Below are 12,985 nucleotides of genomic sequence, written 5' to 3' on the forward strand. Positions count from 1 at the left end.
AAAAAGAACAAAAGAGAAAAAACAAAAAAAAAATCATACAAAATATAAAAACAAAGAGAAGTAAAAGAAGAAGAAAAAAAAAAAGATGTTACATGAGAGTGAGGGAAGGGAGAAACTACGTACAAGATCATAAATATATATAAAAGAGGATGATTATGATGTATACTTGGCCAGGAAATCTGATTCACAAGGTGTATTGTCCATCATCAATTGTGACACAAAAGTGGAAGAAGTGGTTGAAGTCATGATAGGTTGTGTAGAAGAAGGCGAAGAAGCATATACAGAGGTGTATGAAGTGGTGGCATTGGATGGGATGATGGTCATAGGTTGTTCCGAGAGATAAGGTGGTGATGATGATGGTGAAGCCACAGTATAGGAGGAAGAGGATGTTGAAGACGAAGTAGAATATGGTGGCGTATATGAAATTGACATCCTTGAGCGAACACCAGGTTCTTGTTGATACCCATAAGTCATTGTGGTTGGATTATAATATAATGGCTGTTGTTTGATAGGTTGATGAATAAATTGATCATGTTCTGTGACAGGAGGAGTGGCGAGTGTTGCTGATGATGGCGAAGAAGGTGAGGTTGTTGATGTTGTTGCTATAGAAGTTGTTGAAGATGATGTGGATGGCATTAATAATGAATGATGATAACTGTGTTGGGGTGATGTATTGCTTTGAGTAACCAAATGAGATGAATAGAGACCAGAAGCTGTATCAGAGGTAGAGGAGGTAACAGAATATTTCATGATGATCTTTTTGAGAGCATAAGGTAGAATTTTCCAAGTGAATGCCTTGATATCCTTTTCAATATTTCTTGGTTTTGGATGAGGGAAACCCATGACACGTTTGAAGAATTCAGCACTGATAGGTTTGCATTTGGCCACTGTCAATGGACGAAAACCTTCCAAATTACGACGGATCCTATTCTTTTCTTCCACACCAAAATGAGTTTTCATCAAACTTTCCAAAAGGTAGATGCAGTCCACAGAGGTGATAAAATAATCATTGTGTTCAGGCCAATAGATACAGGATACTACTGTATTGTTGGTATCAGTTGCTGCAGAATCGTTTTGAGAGACGGATTCGAAACAACATTGGATAAGATCATGTGGCTTGTCTTCACGCCAGAAACGCACCAAACGTCGACCTTGTTGTTGCTCCAGTGCATTCCAATTTTGAGTCATGGTATGTAAATCATCGATTAGTTCGAAATTGCATTGACTGACAAGACCAGGGTAAGGTTGATAATTATCAACAGAAGTGGATGGTTGATGTGATGTTGATTTCAAACTTTGCACGTTAGGACGTTGATATGATTTTCTTCGTTGTGATACTGATGGTGAATACAAAGTAGGTGATGAATGATTAGATGATCCACCGTAAGATGATTGATAAGATTGCATATGTACAGGAGATTCCATGATCATTGGTAATTGGTTTGGATGATAGCGTTCAGGTAACGAAGAATAAGTATTGGTACCTAAATATATAAAGTAAATGTAAGTATCCAGGAAAAAGCAGGAACGGACAAACTATTTTGCCCTAGTAGCATCTTTCACCCGGGTGACTGATTCGACCGGAAATAGGGTAAAATGTCTTTTTTTTTTTTTTTTTTTTTTTTTTTAGATTGCATAATTTTGTTTGAATTTACCTCGTTGTTGTTGATATTGATAATAGGATGAGTAAGGTGGAATTTGACTATAGGGAGATGAAGTAACAGATGTATCGTAAGGATATTGTACGTCTAAAAATGGATAAAAATTATTATCAGCACCAATATTCCAAAGTAGAAAAAAAGAAGAAAAAAAAATTCAAGATGAGTAACACAATATCTTTTTTTTTTTTTTGACAGTAATCAATATAAGTATTTACCTTGATGCACACGCTTGTTTGTAGAAGAAGAATAATCATCATCAGATAGAGAAGCAAAAGACCTTTTTCGATCATGTTGATAATGTGGTGAGTAATCATTATTGGATTGTCGATAAGTAAAGTTTGCCAAATAAAAAGTATCTTCCACAATATCTTTTTCATTCAAAAAACAAACTGAGGTTGGAACAATATTTGAGGTAGATAAAGTCATATCAAAGTTGGGGATAGTAGCCATCAATGTTGTAGTTTGTTGAGAACGAATTAGTTTTGTATCGACCACTAGACTATTGAAGGCAAGTTTGACAGGTTGAATAGGTAAGCCTTCCAATACGATGGTGATTAATGTTCCTTCTTGACCATGATTTGGAGTAAAACTTAATAGTTTTGGCATAGATGGTTTTTCTTGATGATGATAAGTTGTTGAAGGTGACCATTTGTTAATATCATAAGAATTATGTTCATAATTTTGAAGTTCTATTCATAATATATATATATATATATAAGAATAATGATATATATAAAAAAAAGATATTTTACTTACGAATCATATTGTTTTCCATACTTGATAAATAAAGAGGGAATCAAAAGAATGATATGATGGATCAAAGTATTGAGCTTCCTGAAGAACAAATAACAAGTTAGTTTAGTGAGAAACGCTTAGCAAAAAAAAAAAAAAAAAAAAAAAAAAAAAAAAAAAAAGAAAAGTGGTTTACGTTTTTCTTTTTTCCTTTGTGTAGTAAAATTACCTTTCTACCAAAAAGGTACTAAAATAAAAATAATAATAATAATAAATAAATAAAATTGAAGGTAAAAAAAAAATGAAATCAAAAAAAAGGGAAAAAAAGAAAAAGAAAAAAGGTGTAAAAAGTGAAACTGCGAAAAAAAAAATCAGTTTGATCCTTTTATAGCAACCGATCCTTGGGGAAGTTTTTTTTTTTTTTTGGGCCTCTCTCCCCCCATTGATTTCAGTTTCCGAACGCTTAATCTCCTTTTCCTTTTGTTCAAAGATTGCATGCTGTCATTTCTTTTTTTTCCAAGAACGACGGTGTTTGCGGGATGATACGGCTTTCTCTTCTTCTTTATTCTAGTGCATTGACAATTTTTTTGATTGACTAGGTTTCACGGCTACTTTTTTCATTTTAACAATTTTTTTTGATTTCATATCACGCCATTGTTGGCTATAGCGTTTTCGGTTGATATATTCATCTATATATGTATTTATCATTAGTGATGACCTTTTTTTTTTATTTTTATTTTTATTATTATATTTAAATTTGAATCTCCAATGTTTATTATGAAAAAAATTTATTCATGTTGTTTTATCTCATGATGATGTAAGAAGAAGAATCATCATTATATTATTATTATTTTTAATATCTGAAAATGGTGAGAGAAAAACAAATTTCTCACTTGACAGATGACTGGCCAATCAAACTCAAAAGAACAATCTTACAGATTCAAATTACCTTTTTTGGATCCATTCGTAAAGAAAAGGGAGAATGAGTATCTCTCTTTTGATAATTCCTTTGACAAAATTAAATAATAAATGATGATAATAATAGGATGATGAATAAATAAATAAATGATGATTTTGAATTATTCAATCTTTTCATATAAAAGAAAGATAATCGATTGAGAAAAAAGAGGGAAAGGGCGGAGCGGAGATGAAGCATGAACCAATTAAATGATTTATATTTCCCGGATTACCACGGTTATCAATAGCCATTGATACATCTTTTTTTTTTTTTTTTTTTTTTACACACAGATATAACTCAATAAAAAAAAAAAAAGAAGTTCAGTAGTAAGTAGAAGGATGGTCATAAAACAATAAATAAATAACATATATGATAAATAAAATGATATTCAATTTGAACATAATAAAAAAAAAGAAGTATTTATTGTATATTATAGAAAAAGACTGGGAGATTTAGCCTGGTGACGTTTAAGGGGAGAGAGGATAGACATATTCCGACGGACGTTATTTTTTTTTTTTTTATTTACACTACTTTCTTTCTTTCTTTTTTTTTATATTGTATTGTATAGTATTTGTTTATAGTCATCTATCATGTCAGCCTCTAATCAAGCCAAAGCAAGAAGAATTGCTGTTCTCGGGTCAACTGCTGTTGGTAAGTAAATAATAATAATAATAATAATAATAATAATAATAATAATAATATTGGATTAAACATTGACATTATCCCCACTGTTTTTATATTGTATTATAATTGAATAGGTAAATCTTCTCTTGTCATTCAATTCTGTGAAAATCATTTCGTCGATAGTTATTATCCTACTATTGAAAATACATTTACAAAGACTATCAAATATAGAGGCCATGGTAAATAAATAAATGGAAAAAAAAAGATCCTTTTGACACTAATTCATTATCTTTTTTTTTTTTTTTTTTTTTAGAATACACTGTAGAGATTATGGATACAGCTGGACAGGTAAATAAGTAAATAAGAAAAGAAAGAAAGGTTATATTAACTTAATTTGATATTATAGGACGAATATTCTATTTTATCATCTCATCATGCTTCAAGCGTTCATGGATATGTATTAGTATATTCGATATCATCAAGATCTAGCTTTGATATGTTAAAAATCATTCGTGATAAGATCTTGGATTTTACAGGATTGGAAAGTGTACCATGTGTGATTGTAGGAAATAAATCTGATTTAAATATCCAGCGACAGATATCCCAAGAAGAAGGTCAAGCTTTAGCACAACAATGGAATTGTCCTATGGTAGAAACTTCAGCGAAACACAATGAAAATGTTGGTAAGTATATATATATTTATATATTTGTATATTATTCGTTAATATCTTTTTTTTTTTTTTCGTAGCCAAAATCTTTGACGTTTTGATTGCCACTATTGAAAAAGCCCACAATCCTCCACCTGAAGAAAAGAACGCTTGTACCATATCTTAAGTTTAGTCTCAAATAGATAATTGATGATCATGATGAAATAAATTACGTTTTATATTTGATGTTGATTATGCATAGTTATTTGATCTACTACAAAGATGATTTACCTTTTTTTTTTTTTTTTTGATTGCCAAGACTTATGATTCCACAATTTCTGTTCTATCCCAGTGATTTGTTAATGCATTGAACTATTTTTCCTTTATAATCCTCACCAAACAGGGTGGGAACAAAGATAAAAATAAACTTGTACCCATTTTGGGAGATAAATCCGTCAGAGTGGTACCATTCTTTTTCTGTTTAGAGAGCCGCTTATCACAGTGCTCGGCATTGATCCATGCCATATGTCCCCTTCGTACACCACATAAATGAGATGTAACCTATACATCCTCACTGTCCTTCCTTCACTTAACATGAACCAAATATGATCCTTGCTTGATTAAAAAAAAAAAAAAAAAAAAAAGGTGGTTTCTAACAAGGTTCTCTAAATGAATCCATCGATCATAATAGATTGAAAAATCTTGGTAAGCGGTGATTATTTTATACAACTTTATGTAATGATGGGTGCTTCGGAAATATAGTTCAGCTACCGCCTCCCAATTTTTTTAGTTTTTTTTTTGGGGGGAGAAGAGAAGTGAGAGAGAGAGAGAGAGAGCGCGCGTGCTCGCCTTGTTACCATAAAAAGTAAAGGCAAGGCCATATGTCTCGCAGAATATTATCCATAAAAAGTAATTTCTGTGATCATAAAGTTTTTTCTTTCTCAATTTTCCATTTCCTTTACACAACATAGTTAAAGTGATGATGAACCTATCACATTAATAGAATTGGTAAGAATCATTCGTTTTTTCTACCTTTTTTCTTCTTTTTTAAAATTAGAAGTTTTCTCACATGTGTTGACATGATCAAAAAAATCAAACCAAAAAGGAGTGTCATTTTTTTTATTTTATTTGTAAACTAAAAACCATAGGTAACCATAAAAGGATGACAACTATGTTACCAATTTTTTTTGCTTCCATTGACAAATGATAAGTTAATCGTGAGACAAATAAAAACAACAAAAAAAAAAATCAAAAAAAAAACTGTTTTACTCTTTTAATATATAAAAAATCATTGTTGCACAAATAAGACTATGCAAAAGGATGGGTGATAATAATAATAGTATTTTAAGGGAGTAAAAAAAAAAAAAAGGTGCGGTAAATAAAAACAATGAAACAATAATGATATATAAGTATATATATAATATATAAAAAAGAAGGGTCCAAATGATAATAACTAATCCTATGCCTTCAAAGGTGCTTCCGCTCCAACCGGTAATCCAAATTCATCCAATTCGTCCTAATAATAAAGAAAATATTTAATTTCATCAATTGAATACAAACAAACTATTCTTACGTGTTTATTAGGATCAGTTTCAGCCGCCTTTGGTAAGTCAACAGGTTGTTCTTCTTGTAAATAAGATGGTATTTCTTCATCTTCAAAATTCAATTCATCACCAAGAGCATCCAATTCTATTATTTAAAAAAAAAAAAGTTTGTGTGTTCATCTCAGTTTCTTTTTATGGTAATCCATTCTCTTACCTGCTTCCAAATCCTCTTCATCAACGTCATCTGGTAGATTATATGATCTTCCAAGAGTTTCTTGTACTTCACTTGCTTGTGCTAATAAGTCTTCCATTTCATCTTGTAATGACTATAATGAAACAAAAAAAATATAAGATATAATTCATTCATTCATTATTTATTTTCACTTACATCAATTTTATCCAAGTTCACGTTCTTGTATTGTCGTTTCATTTCTTTGTTTGCTGTTTGCATCGCGTCCACAGTAGCCATTACACTTCGTAAATTCTCTGTTGTCATTTGTGCTTGTTCCATATTAAAAGATTGTTGTTGCAGGTTCTCTCTTTGTGCTTCATACCTACATTATATAATAATATATGTATTGAGTTCTCTTTCCTTCTTCTTTTTTTTTTTTACTCTTTACTTACAATTTTCGTTGTTTTAGAACACGTAATGCTTTTTGTTGTACCGATTTCTGGAAAAAAGAAAAATAGTTTTTTTAAGAAAAGTCATATTTATATTTTTGTATTTCTTTTTATATTTACCTTTGCTGGACCTTCTCTCATTTTTTTCATTTGATCTCTATACCTTGTCAGTTCTGCATCTAACTTTCTGATTTTGACTTCAACAGCATCAGCACGTACATCAGCCTAGACAAATATATGGTCAGATATTATATATAAATCTTATACTTTTTACCGATGAGATAGCGTCATTTAACGTCGGTTTGGGTGCTTTCTTTGTAGTGCCAAATATTCGATTCATGTTTTTTTTTTTTTTTTTTTTTTTGGTGAAGAAAGAAAAAGACTTGGCAAACAGGATAGGTAAAACTTCACTTTATTTTTTTTTACATCTCCGACTTGCTTTCAAAACGAAATGGCTGCGACTTCTTGCTTTTTCTTTTTTCTTCTCGCTCGCTTTTATTTGACAGATTATCTAGTATTAGATAAAGGAAATCTATCTTACCTCTATTATCTTTTATCCAAAAAAACTCTTTTTTATTTTTCTCCCTTCCCCCTTTTCATGTCTCTTGATTCTCATACTGAAACCAACGAATTGATTACTACTGATATTGAACAAACAAAAACGACTGATAGTACATTACCAAACTTAAAACAATCAACTCAACATGAACCAACATATATTCACCAACTCTCTATTGAACTGGTCGCTCATATATTCGCCAGATTGGATCCTACCAGCTTAACTACTGTGGCAAAAACATGTCGATATTGGAGACATATAGTTATGGACGATGTTTGTTGTAAGTTTACTATTTCTGTTTGTCAATAATATAAGAATAACTCACACTTTTTTTTTTTTTTTTGATAATCTTTTATAGGGAAGAATGCGTTCTTGTCTTATTTCGGTCAGTTACCTTATAAAAGAATACGAACAGATAGTTGGAAATCAGAATATATTCTTCGAACTCATTTGCTCAGGTAAAAAAAAAAATAGATAAATAAATTGAAGTATCTGCTTTTTATTTACAAACTCATCCTTCTTTCTCTCTCTCTCTCTCTCTCTCTCTCTCTCTCTTTTTTTTTTTTTTTTTTTTTTTTTTTTTGTTATGAAGAAAATGGGAAAAGGGACGTGGGACATTGATGACATTCAACCCAAAAATTGGATCCATTGATCGTATTTTCGTTGATTTTGAAAACAGTTTTATGATGGCTGCAAGCAAGGAACAAGGTAAAAGAAAAAGATATCAAAACAGAGAAAAAGGGGGATTCATTTTGTGTATGTGGTGTGTTTTTAGGTGTGGCTGTCAAATGTAATCCTTCTACTGGAAAATTAGACCGCCATTTACTCTATAGTACTGATGAAGGCATGCCAACTCAAGTGAGTGCAATAAAAATGGACAGGTAAAATAATAATAATAGTAATAATAATCATTCTTCATGAATTATCGCTGATTGTCTTCTTTAAATATATATGATGCAGTAATCGCGTCTTATGGGGGTTTTCACCTGGTTACATCACTATGACAACAAGGGCAAAAACATTGGTTCGAAGACAACTCAAGGTATTTTCCGACTTTCATCAAGGTGCTGTGCGTGTATTATGTATGCCACCTTTTGCTCCTGATATTGTATTGAGTGGAGGTGATGATGGTATGGTGAAGATTTGGAATGTAAATACTGGATTATCGATATCTGATCTTTATGGTACGTATGAAAGATGGGAATTTATTTATGATCTTCATTGTAAACTCATCATCTATGATCTTCATAGGATCAACAAGCTCACCTACTGCTCTTGAAGCTACTTCGGATCATCATGTTATTGCTGGATATACCAATGGAACCATTGTGATTTGGGACATACAACTAGGAAAGTTAATTAATCAGCATCGTCAACAACAACATAGTGATGATGATGATGATGAAATGACAACTACTAGACGACTCATTCATGCTCCACTGATCGATAAAGAAATTTCTGTTCAATCCATTCATTATGATACAGTGACTCAATCTTTCTTGGTCGCTTACAACGAATTGAGCAAACTCTATCAATATAATGTCAACAATGGTCAACTTGTAGCAATATTTGGCGGAGGAGATCAATTAGTGGAAGGACATAGTCTAGGTACCATTTGTGCAGTGACTTTGGATATTGAATCATCTTTAGGTTTTACGGATGAGACTACATTGGACTCTCGAATGACGTCAAACAAGAATAGCCAACGTCAAGGATACAAGAAACAATACAGCTCTTTGTATAGTCCTGCTTCTTTGGGATCTGGTACGACCTCTCCTACAACAACATCATCATCATATGAACGATTGGTAGCCACAGGTGATACTTTTGGAACCATTTGTTTATGGTGTTTAGATAGAGAGATTGAATGTGACAAGTTGAAAGTGGTGCGACCTTTACGACAATTCCATGGTCATCAATCTCCTATTAGTGTGATTCACTTGGATGCATTCAAAATTGTCAGTGGTGCAGATGATGGTTGGATTCGGGTGTGGGATCCTTTGACTGGTGAACTACTTCAAGTTATTGGCAACAAAATTCCTCGTCATGCTCCTGTAGATAGGTCAGATGTATCTGTGATGCGTGTCAAGAATCTGGTATGTGATGAATATAGAGGAGTGGCTACCATTGGACATCAAATCAAATCATGGGATTTCTCAAGTCAATATTTACTTAGTAAGTAACATAAATTGTTCATCAAAAAAAAAAAAAAAAAAAAAAAAAAAAACCGGACTGATGAATTTTCTTTTTTTTTTATTGTTGTAATAGATCGACGAACTCTTCGAGGTAAAGCCAAGGCACCATCACCAGCGATCCGTGATGAATTACATTATGAAATCAAACAAGAGGTCAAGGCTTCTCAACTAGTTTTAGCTCAGGAAAAGAAACAACAAGAATTGGCAGCAAAGGAAATGGAAAAATGGACTATGGGTGGATTATCGGATGAAGAAATAATGGCTTATGCAATGATGATCTCTCAAGAACCAAACAACATTACAACAGCTTCATCACCATCACCATCTTATCTGGAAAATGGTCATACAAATGATAATTATGATGAAGATGAAGCTTTATTACAAGCAGTGATGGCAAGTTTGGAAATGTCAGATCCTCCTTCTTCTTTATGTGATCAAGCCTCTTCTATTACTACTACTACTTCTACCACCACTACTACTACTATGGGGATACCTCAACTAGACGCTGATATGGAATGGCCAACCATCGAAGAAAGTCATAGTACTACTGCAACGACGCATAATGGCAACGGATCAACTTGGAATGATGAAGACGATGAAGAACTCCAATATGTACTCAAATTAAGCCGTGGTGAAATATAGATTATTAGTGTAGAAATTTTTTTATTTTTATTTTTGTTCTTTGACATGAAAGGAAGGGGATATATTTACAATCAATAATAAAAAAAAAAAGTTTGGACTGTCAAGTATGTTTAAAGAGGGAAGAATATGAAGAAAGACAAATAATAATAAAATGGGATGTATGCTGAGATCAGTATAGAGTTCAATATGAAAGTGAGAATAAGACGTCAATCCTTTGAATCAACAAACTATATAAAAAGAAAAATGTGAAAGACATAATTTATCGAGCTTCGAATTGAACCACTATCATAAAAAAAAAAAAGAGATCAACATCAAATAATTTATTTCATTCACCCACTTACTTCTCTTGGTACGTTTCTTGTACATGATTCTGTGACCACAATCTTGACAACGGATAGGTTCTCTAGGCTTAAGTTGGTTTTCTGCGCCACAGTCTATATCAAATCATATGTTGAGTGATCCTATTTTATTGTTTTTATATTTTCTTTACCAGCACAAATATAACTCATAGATACAATAGGTTGACGAATAGGAGCACCTTGATAACCGTCCATTTTTTTTTTTTGATAAAGGAAAAAGATCTAAACAAAAAAAAAAAAAGAAAAAAAAAAAAGAAAAAAAAAAAGAAATAAAGACACCGCCTTTTGATGATGAAAGGAGGAGATTTTCTAAGTCACGGGTGAAAAAAAGTACGGCAAAAAGACTCCAAAAAAAAAAAAAAAAATTGGGCGGCACCAACTTTTTCTTTTCTTCTTCTCCCAATTATAGACATGTTAAACCAACAACTGGAGGCTTCAGTAGAAAACTTTATATCAAGACTTAAAAGACGGTAAGTATACAATTTTTTTCTTATTTTGTCGAGTATGTTTATTTATTCTCTCTTTTAGTCAAGTGATTGGGTCTTATGAAGTAGCCAAAGAAACCGCTGTTCTTTTACGTCAAGCTGTATCGACTACTCGTTGGCGGGATGTCGATACCCTTTTGGATCTTATCACAGAACTAGGTGGACGATTGGCAGCAGCACAACCTAAGGAACTTGCGGTAGGTAATATTGTTCGACGTGTACTCAAAGTGATTCGAGAAGTAGCTCGTGGTGAATTGGAAACCGATGCACTTGATATGGATATGGAAGACGATATGGAAGACGACAATGATGATACAACAAGTACCAATAATAGTGTTACTGGTGAATTATTTCAAGATAATAATTTGCAACCCAAATTACCTTCCAATACAAGCAGCAATGTAGGTTCTGTCGCTGGCAATGACCGTCCTTCTTTTACACAATCTTCCATGTTTCATTTATTATCTGATGCTTCCAGGCTCCGTGGTAACCATAGCTCTTCCGATATTGAACCTCAACCTCAGAAAAGTGTCTATAACCTTAAACCTTTGATTATTCAAGAAATCAATGAAGAAATCATCGCCGATTTGGAAAGTGTTTATAAAGGAATTGCTGATCAAGCTATTGACTATATTCATGCAAAGTAAGTAAAAAAAAAAAAATTATGGGAAAGGTTAATCTAAAGTTCTCTTCTCTCTCTTTTTTTTTTTTTTTTTTTTTTTTTTTTTGATACATAGTGAAGTGATTATGACCATTGGAAAATCTCGTACTGTAGAAGATTTTTTGATTCGCGCTGCCAAAACTCGTAAATTCCAGGTCATTGTGGCCGAAACGTCTCCTACGTAAGTTTTTTTTTTTTTTTAATAATAACATCCATGTTTTAATTATAATTTTCATTTTTTAAATTAGATATCAAGGTCATGATATGGCTGCTGCTTTGTCAGCTGCTGGTATTGATACAACTGTGATGGTAGACTCTGCTATATTTGCAGCTATGCCTCGTGTGAATAAAGTGGTTGTAGGTGCTCATGCTGGTAAGGAAATAAAATAATTCATTTGTATACAGTATGACTCATTATATAATATTGTTATTAGTCCTTGCTAATGGTGGATTAGTAGCCGTGACTGGAACTCATCTGATTGCTGCCGCAGCTAAACATCATTCTACTCCTGTTCTTGTGTGTACTGCCTTGTACAAATTATCACCTCTATTTGCTTATGATGTCGATACATTCAACATTACTGTGGCTCCCAATGGTATCTTGGACTTTCAAGAAGGTGCCATTATTGATAAAGTCGGCTTATCCAATCCTTATTATGATTATGTTGCTCCTGAATTAGTCAGTTTGTTTGTCCACAATTTGTAAGTGTTTTACTTATTAGAATAATATATGATTCATTTTCTGAACATTGGTTTTTTTTCATATATTATATAGAGGATCTGCACCACCCACTTATGTTTATAGGTAATATCCAACTTGAATTATTTTTGTTTTCGTATTCATCTTTTCTTTTTTCTTTTCTTTTCTTTTATAGATTAATCAACGACAACTATGACCCAGAAGATACTACCTTATAAACTCTCATTTTTTTTTCCAACTTTTACATGCATGCCCTCCTTTGTTCCAATGTCATTTTATAGTTAGTTTGTTTTAGATGTTATGTATTTCTCTCATTCACTGTTTTATTTTGCACCTATTTTTTTTTTTTTTTTTTTTTTTGTCATCTCGATTTTTTATCCCAAATAAATGCTTGGATCATTTTTTTTTAAAGTTAAAGATGCTCGTATCTGTGCGGATGTTACTTTTTATTTCATGGATTACGATAGATAGTTATACTATGTTATGTACATGATGAAAAGAAAGAAAAAATGCTCACCACTAAATATGTTCGAATCCTTACATATATAGTTTTTCTAATTACAGTACAAAAAGAAACACAATCTAGTGTATCGGTGT

General features: G+C 32.1%; 6 protein-coding genes across 6 annotated transcripts; 3 read left to right on the forward strand and 3 right to left on the reverse strand.

Moving 5' to 3' along the window:
- Positions 1 to 2,734, reverse strand: BX664DRAFT_319138 (uncharacterized protein). Its single transcript, XM_051542882.1, has 4 exons — positions 2,623 to 2,734; positions 1,877 to 2,495; positions 1,656 to 1,748; positions 1 to 1,484 (listed from the first exon to the last, which is right to left on the reverse strand). Exons 2-4 carry the CDS (start codon positions 2,265 to 2,267, stop codon positions 154 to 156), a joined length of 1,815 nt encoding a protein of 604 aa, XP_051404181.1. The 5' UTR covers positions 2,268 to 2,495; positions 2,623 to 2,734; the 3' UTR covers positions 1 to 153.
- Positions 2,735 to 3,828: 1,094 nt separating this feature from the next.
- Positions 3,829 to 4,931, forward strand: BX664DRAFT_319139 (ferrous iron transporter B). Its single transcript, XM_051542883.1, has 5 exons — positions 3,829 to 4,002; positions 4,110 to 4,214; positions 4,289 to 4,323; positions 4,382 to 4,658; positions 4,724 to 4,931. The coding sequence occupies exons 1-5, from the start codon at positions 3,942 to 3,944 to the stop codon at positions 4,807 to 4,809; spliced, it is 564 nt and encodes a 187-aa protein (XP_051404182.1). The 5' UTR covers positions 3,829 to 3,941; the 3' UTR covers positions 4,810 to 4,931.
- Positions 4,932 to 5,843: 912 nt separating this feature from the next.
- BX664DRAFT_319147 (Snf7 family) lies at positions 5,844 to 7,149 on the reverse strand. Its single transcript, XM_051542884.1, has 7 exons — positions 7,062 to 7,149; positions 6,908 to 7,012; positions 6,791 to 6,837; positions 6,555 to 6,720; positions 6,381 to 6,492; positions 6,196 to 6,311; positions 5,844 to 6,138 (listed from the first exon to the last, which is right to left on the reverse strand). The coding sequence occupies exons 1-7, from the start codon at positions 7,125 to 7,127 to the stop codon at positions 6,082 to 6,084; spliced, it is 669 nt and encodes a 222-aa protein (XP_051404183.1). The 5' UTR covers positions 7,128 to 7,149; the 3' UTR covers positions 5,844 to 6,081.
- A 29-nt stretch (positions 7,150 to 7,178) lies between these two features.
- BX664DRAFT_319152 (WD40-repeat-containing domain protein) lies at positions 7,179 to 10,241 on the forward strand. Its single transcript, XM_051542885.1, has 7 exons — positions 7,179 to 7,626; positions 7,705 to 7,804; positions 7,939 to 8,054; positions 8,122 to 8,227; positions 8,307 to 8,530; positions 8,598 to 9,521; positions 9,615 to 10,241. Exons 1-7 carry the CDS (start codon positions 7,239 to 7,241, stop codon positions 10,181 to 10,183), a joined length of 2,427 nt encoding a protein of 808 aa, XP_051404184.1. The 5' UTR covers positions 7,179 to 7,238; the 3' UTR covers positions 10,184 to 10,241.
- BX664DRAFT_319155 (DNA directed RNA polymerase) lies at positions 10,242 to 10,748 on the reverse strand. Its single transcript, XM_051542886.1, has 3 exons — positions 10,674 to 10,748; positions 10,525 to 10,617; positions 10,242 to 10,465 (listed from the first exon to the last, which is right to left on the reverse strand). Exons 1-3 carry the CDS (start codon positions 10,735 to 10,737, stop codon positions 10,443 to 10,445), a joined length of 180 nt encoding a protein of 59 aa, XP_051404185.1. The 5' UTR covers positions 10,738 to 10,748; the 3' UTR covers positions 10,242 to 10,442.
- A 171-nt stretch (positions 10,749 to 10,919) lies between these two features.
- BX664DRAFT_319157 (uncharacterized protein) lies at positions 10,920 to 12,722 on the forward strand. The gene is made up of 7 exons (XM_051542887.1): positions 10,920 to 11,012; positions 11,071 to 11,670; positions 11,765 to 11,869; positions 11,937 to 12,061; positions 12,123 to 12,390; positions 12,464 to 12,493; positions 12,564 to 12,722. Exons 1-7 carry the CDS (start codon positions 10,954 to 10,956, stop codon positions 12,604 to 12,606), a joined length of 1,230 nt encoding a protein of 409 aa, XP_051404186.1. The 5' UTR covers positions 10,920 to 10,953; the 3' UTR covers positions 12,607 to 12,722.
- Positions 12,723 to 12,985: the final 263 nt, after the last annotated feature.

This window comes from Halteromyces radiatus (assembly GCF_025201355.1).
Source record: "Halteromyces radiatus strain CBS 162.75 chromosome Unknown BX664scaffold_1, whole genome shotgun sequence".
Lineage (NCBI taxonomy): Eukaryota > Fungi > Mucoromycota > Mucoromycetes > Mucorales > Cunninghamellaceae > Halteromyces > Halteromyces radiatus.

Coding starts and splice junctions, on each gene's coding strand:
- BX664DRAFT_319138 (XM_051542882.1), bottom strand. CDS start 2,267: ATGCCAAAACTATTAAGTTTTACTCCAAATCATGGTCAAGAAGGAACA. Junction 1,749..1,876: donor AAACAAGCGTGTGCATCAAG/GTAAATACTTAT, acceptor ATCCATTTTTAG/ACGTACAATATCCTTACGAT. Junction 1,485..1,655: donor TCAATATCAACAACAACGAG/GTAAATTCAAAC, acceptor TTATATATTTAG/GTACCAATACTTATTCTTCG.
- BX664DRAFT_319139 (XM_051542883.1), top strand. CDS start 3,942: ATGTCAGCCTCTAATCAAGCCAAAGCAAGAAGAATTGCTGTTCTCGGG. Junction 4,003..4,109: donor TCTCGGGTCAACTGCTGTTG/GTAAGTAAATAA, acceptor ATAATTGAATAG/GTAAATCTTCTCTTGTCATT. Junction 4,324..4,381: donor TTATGGATACAGCTGGACAG/GTAAATAAGTAA, acceptor TTGATATTATAG/GACGAATATTCTATTTTATC.
- BX664DRAFT_319155 (XM_051542886.1), bottom strand. CDS start 10,737: ATGGACGGTTATCAAGGTGCTCCTATTCGTCAACCTATTGTATCTATG. Junction 10,618..10,673: donor TATGAGTTATATTTGTGCTG/GTAAAGAAAATA, acceptor GATTTGATATAG/ACTGTGGCGCAGAAAACCAA. Junction 10,466..10,524: donor CAAGAAACGTACCAAGAGAA/GTAAGTGGGTGA, acceptor TTTTTATGATAG/TGGTTCAATTCGAAGCTCGA.
- BX664DRAFT_319147 (XM_051542884.1), bottom strand. CDS start 7,127: ATGAATCGAATATTTGGCACTACAAAGAAAGCACCCAAACCGACGTTA. Junction 7,013..7,061: donor TAAATGACGCTATCTCATCG/GTAAAAAGTATA, acceptor ATATTTGTCTAG/GCTGATGTACGTGCTGATGC. Junction 6,721..6,790: donor GTTCTAAAACAACGAAAATT/GTAAGTAAAGAG, acceptor TATATAATGTAG/GTATGAAGCACAAAGAGAGA.
- BX664DRAFT_319152 (XM_051542885.1), top strand. CDS start 7,239: ATGGCTGCGACTTCTTGCTTTTTCTTTTTTCTTCTCGCTCGCTTTTAT. Junction 7,805..7,938: donor CTTCGAACTCATTTGCTCAG/GTAAAAAAAAAA, acceptor TTTGTTATGAAG/AAAATGGGAAAAGGGACGTG. Junction 9,522..9,614: donor CTCAAGTCAATATTTACTTA/GTAAGTAACATA, acceptor TTGTTGTAATAG/ATCGACGAACTCTTCGAGGT.
- BX664DRAFT_319157 (XM_051542887.1), top strand. CDS start 10,954: ATGTTAAACCAACAACTGGAGGCTTCAGTAGAAAACTTTATATCAAGA. Junction 11,671..11,764: donor ATTGACTATATTCATGCAAA/GTAAGTAAAAAA, acceptor TTTGATACATAG/TGAAGTGATTATGACCATTG. Junction 12,062..12,122: donor GGTTGTAGGTGCTCATGCTG/GTAAGGAAATAA, acceptor TATTGTTATTAG/TCCTTGCTAATGGTGGATTA.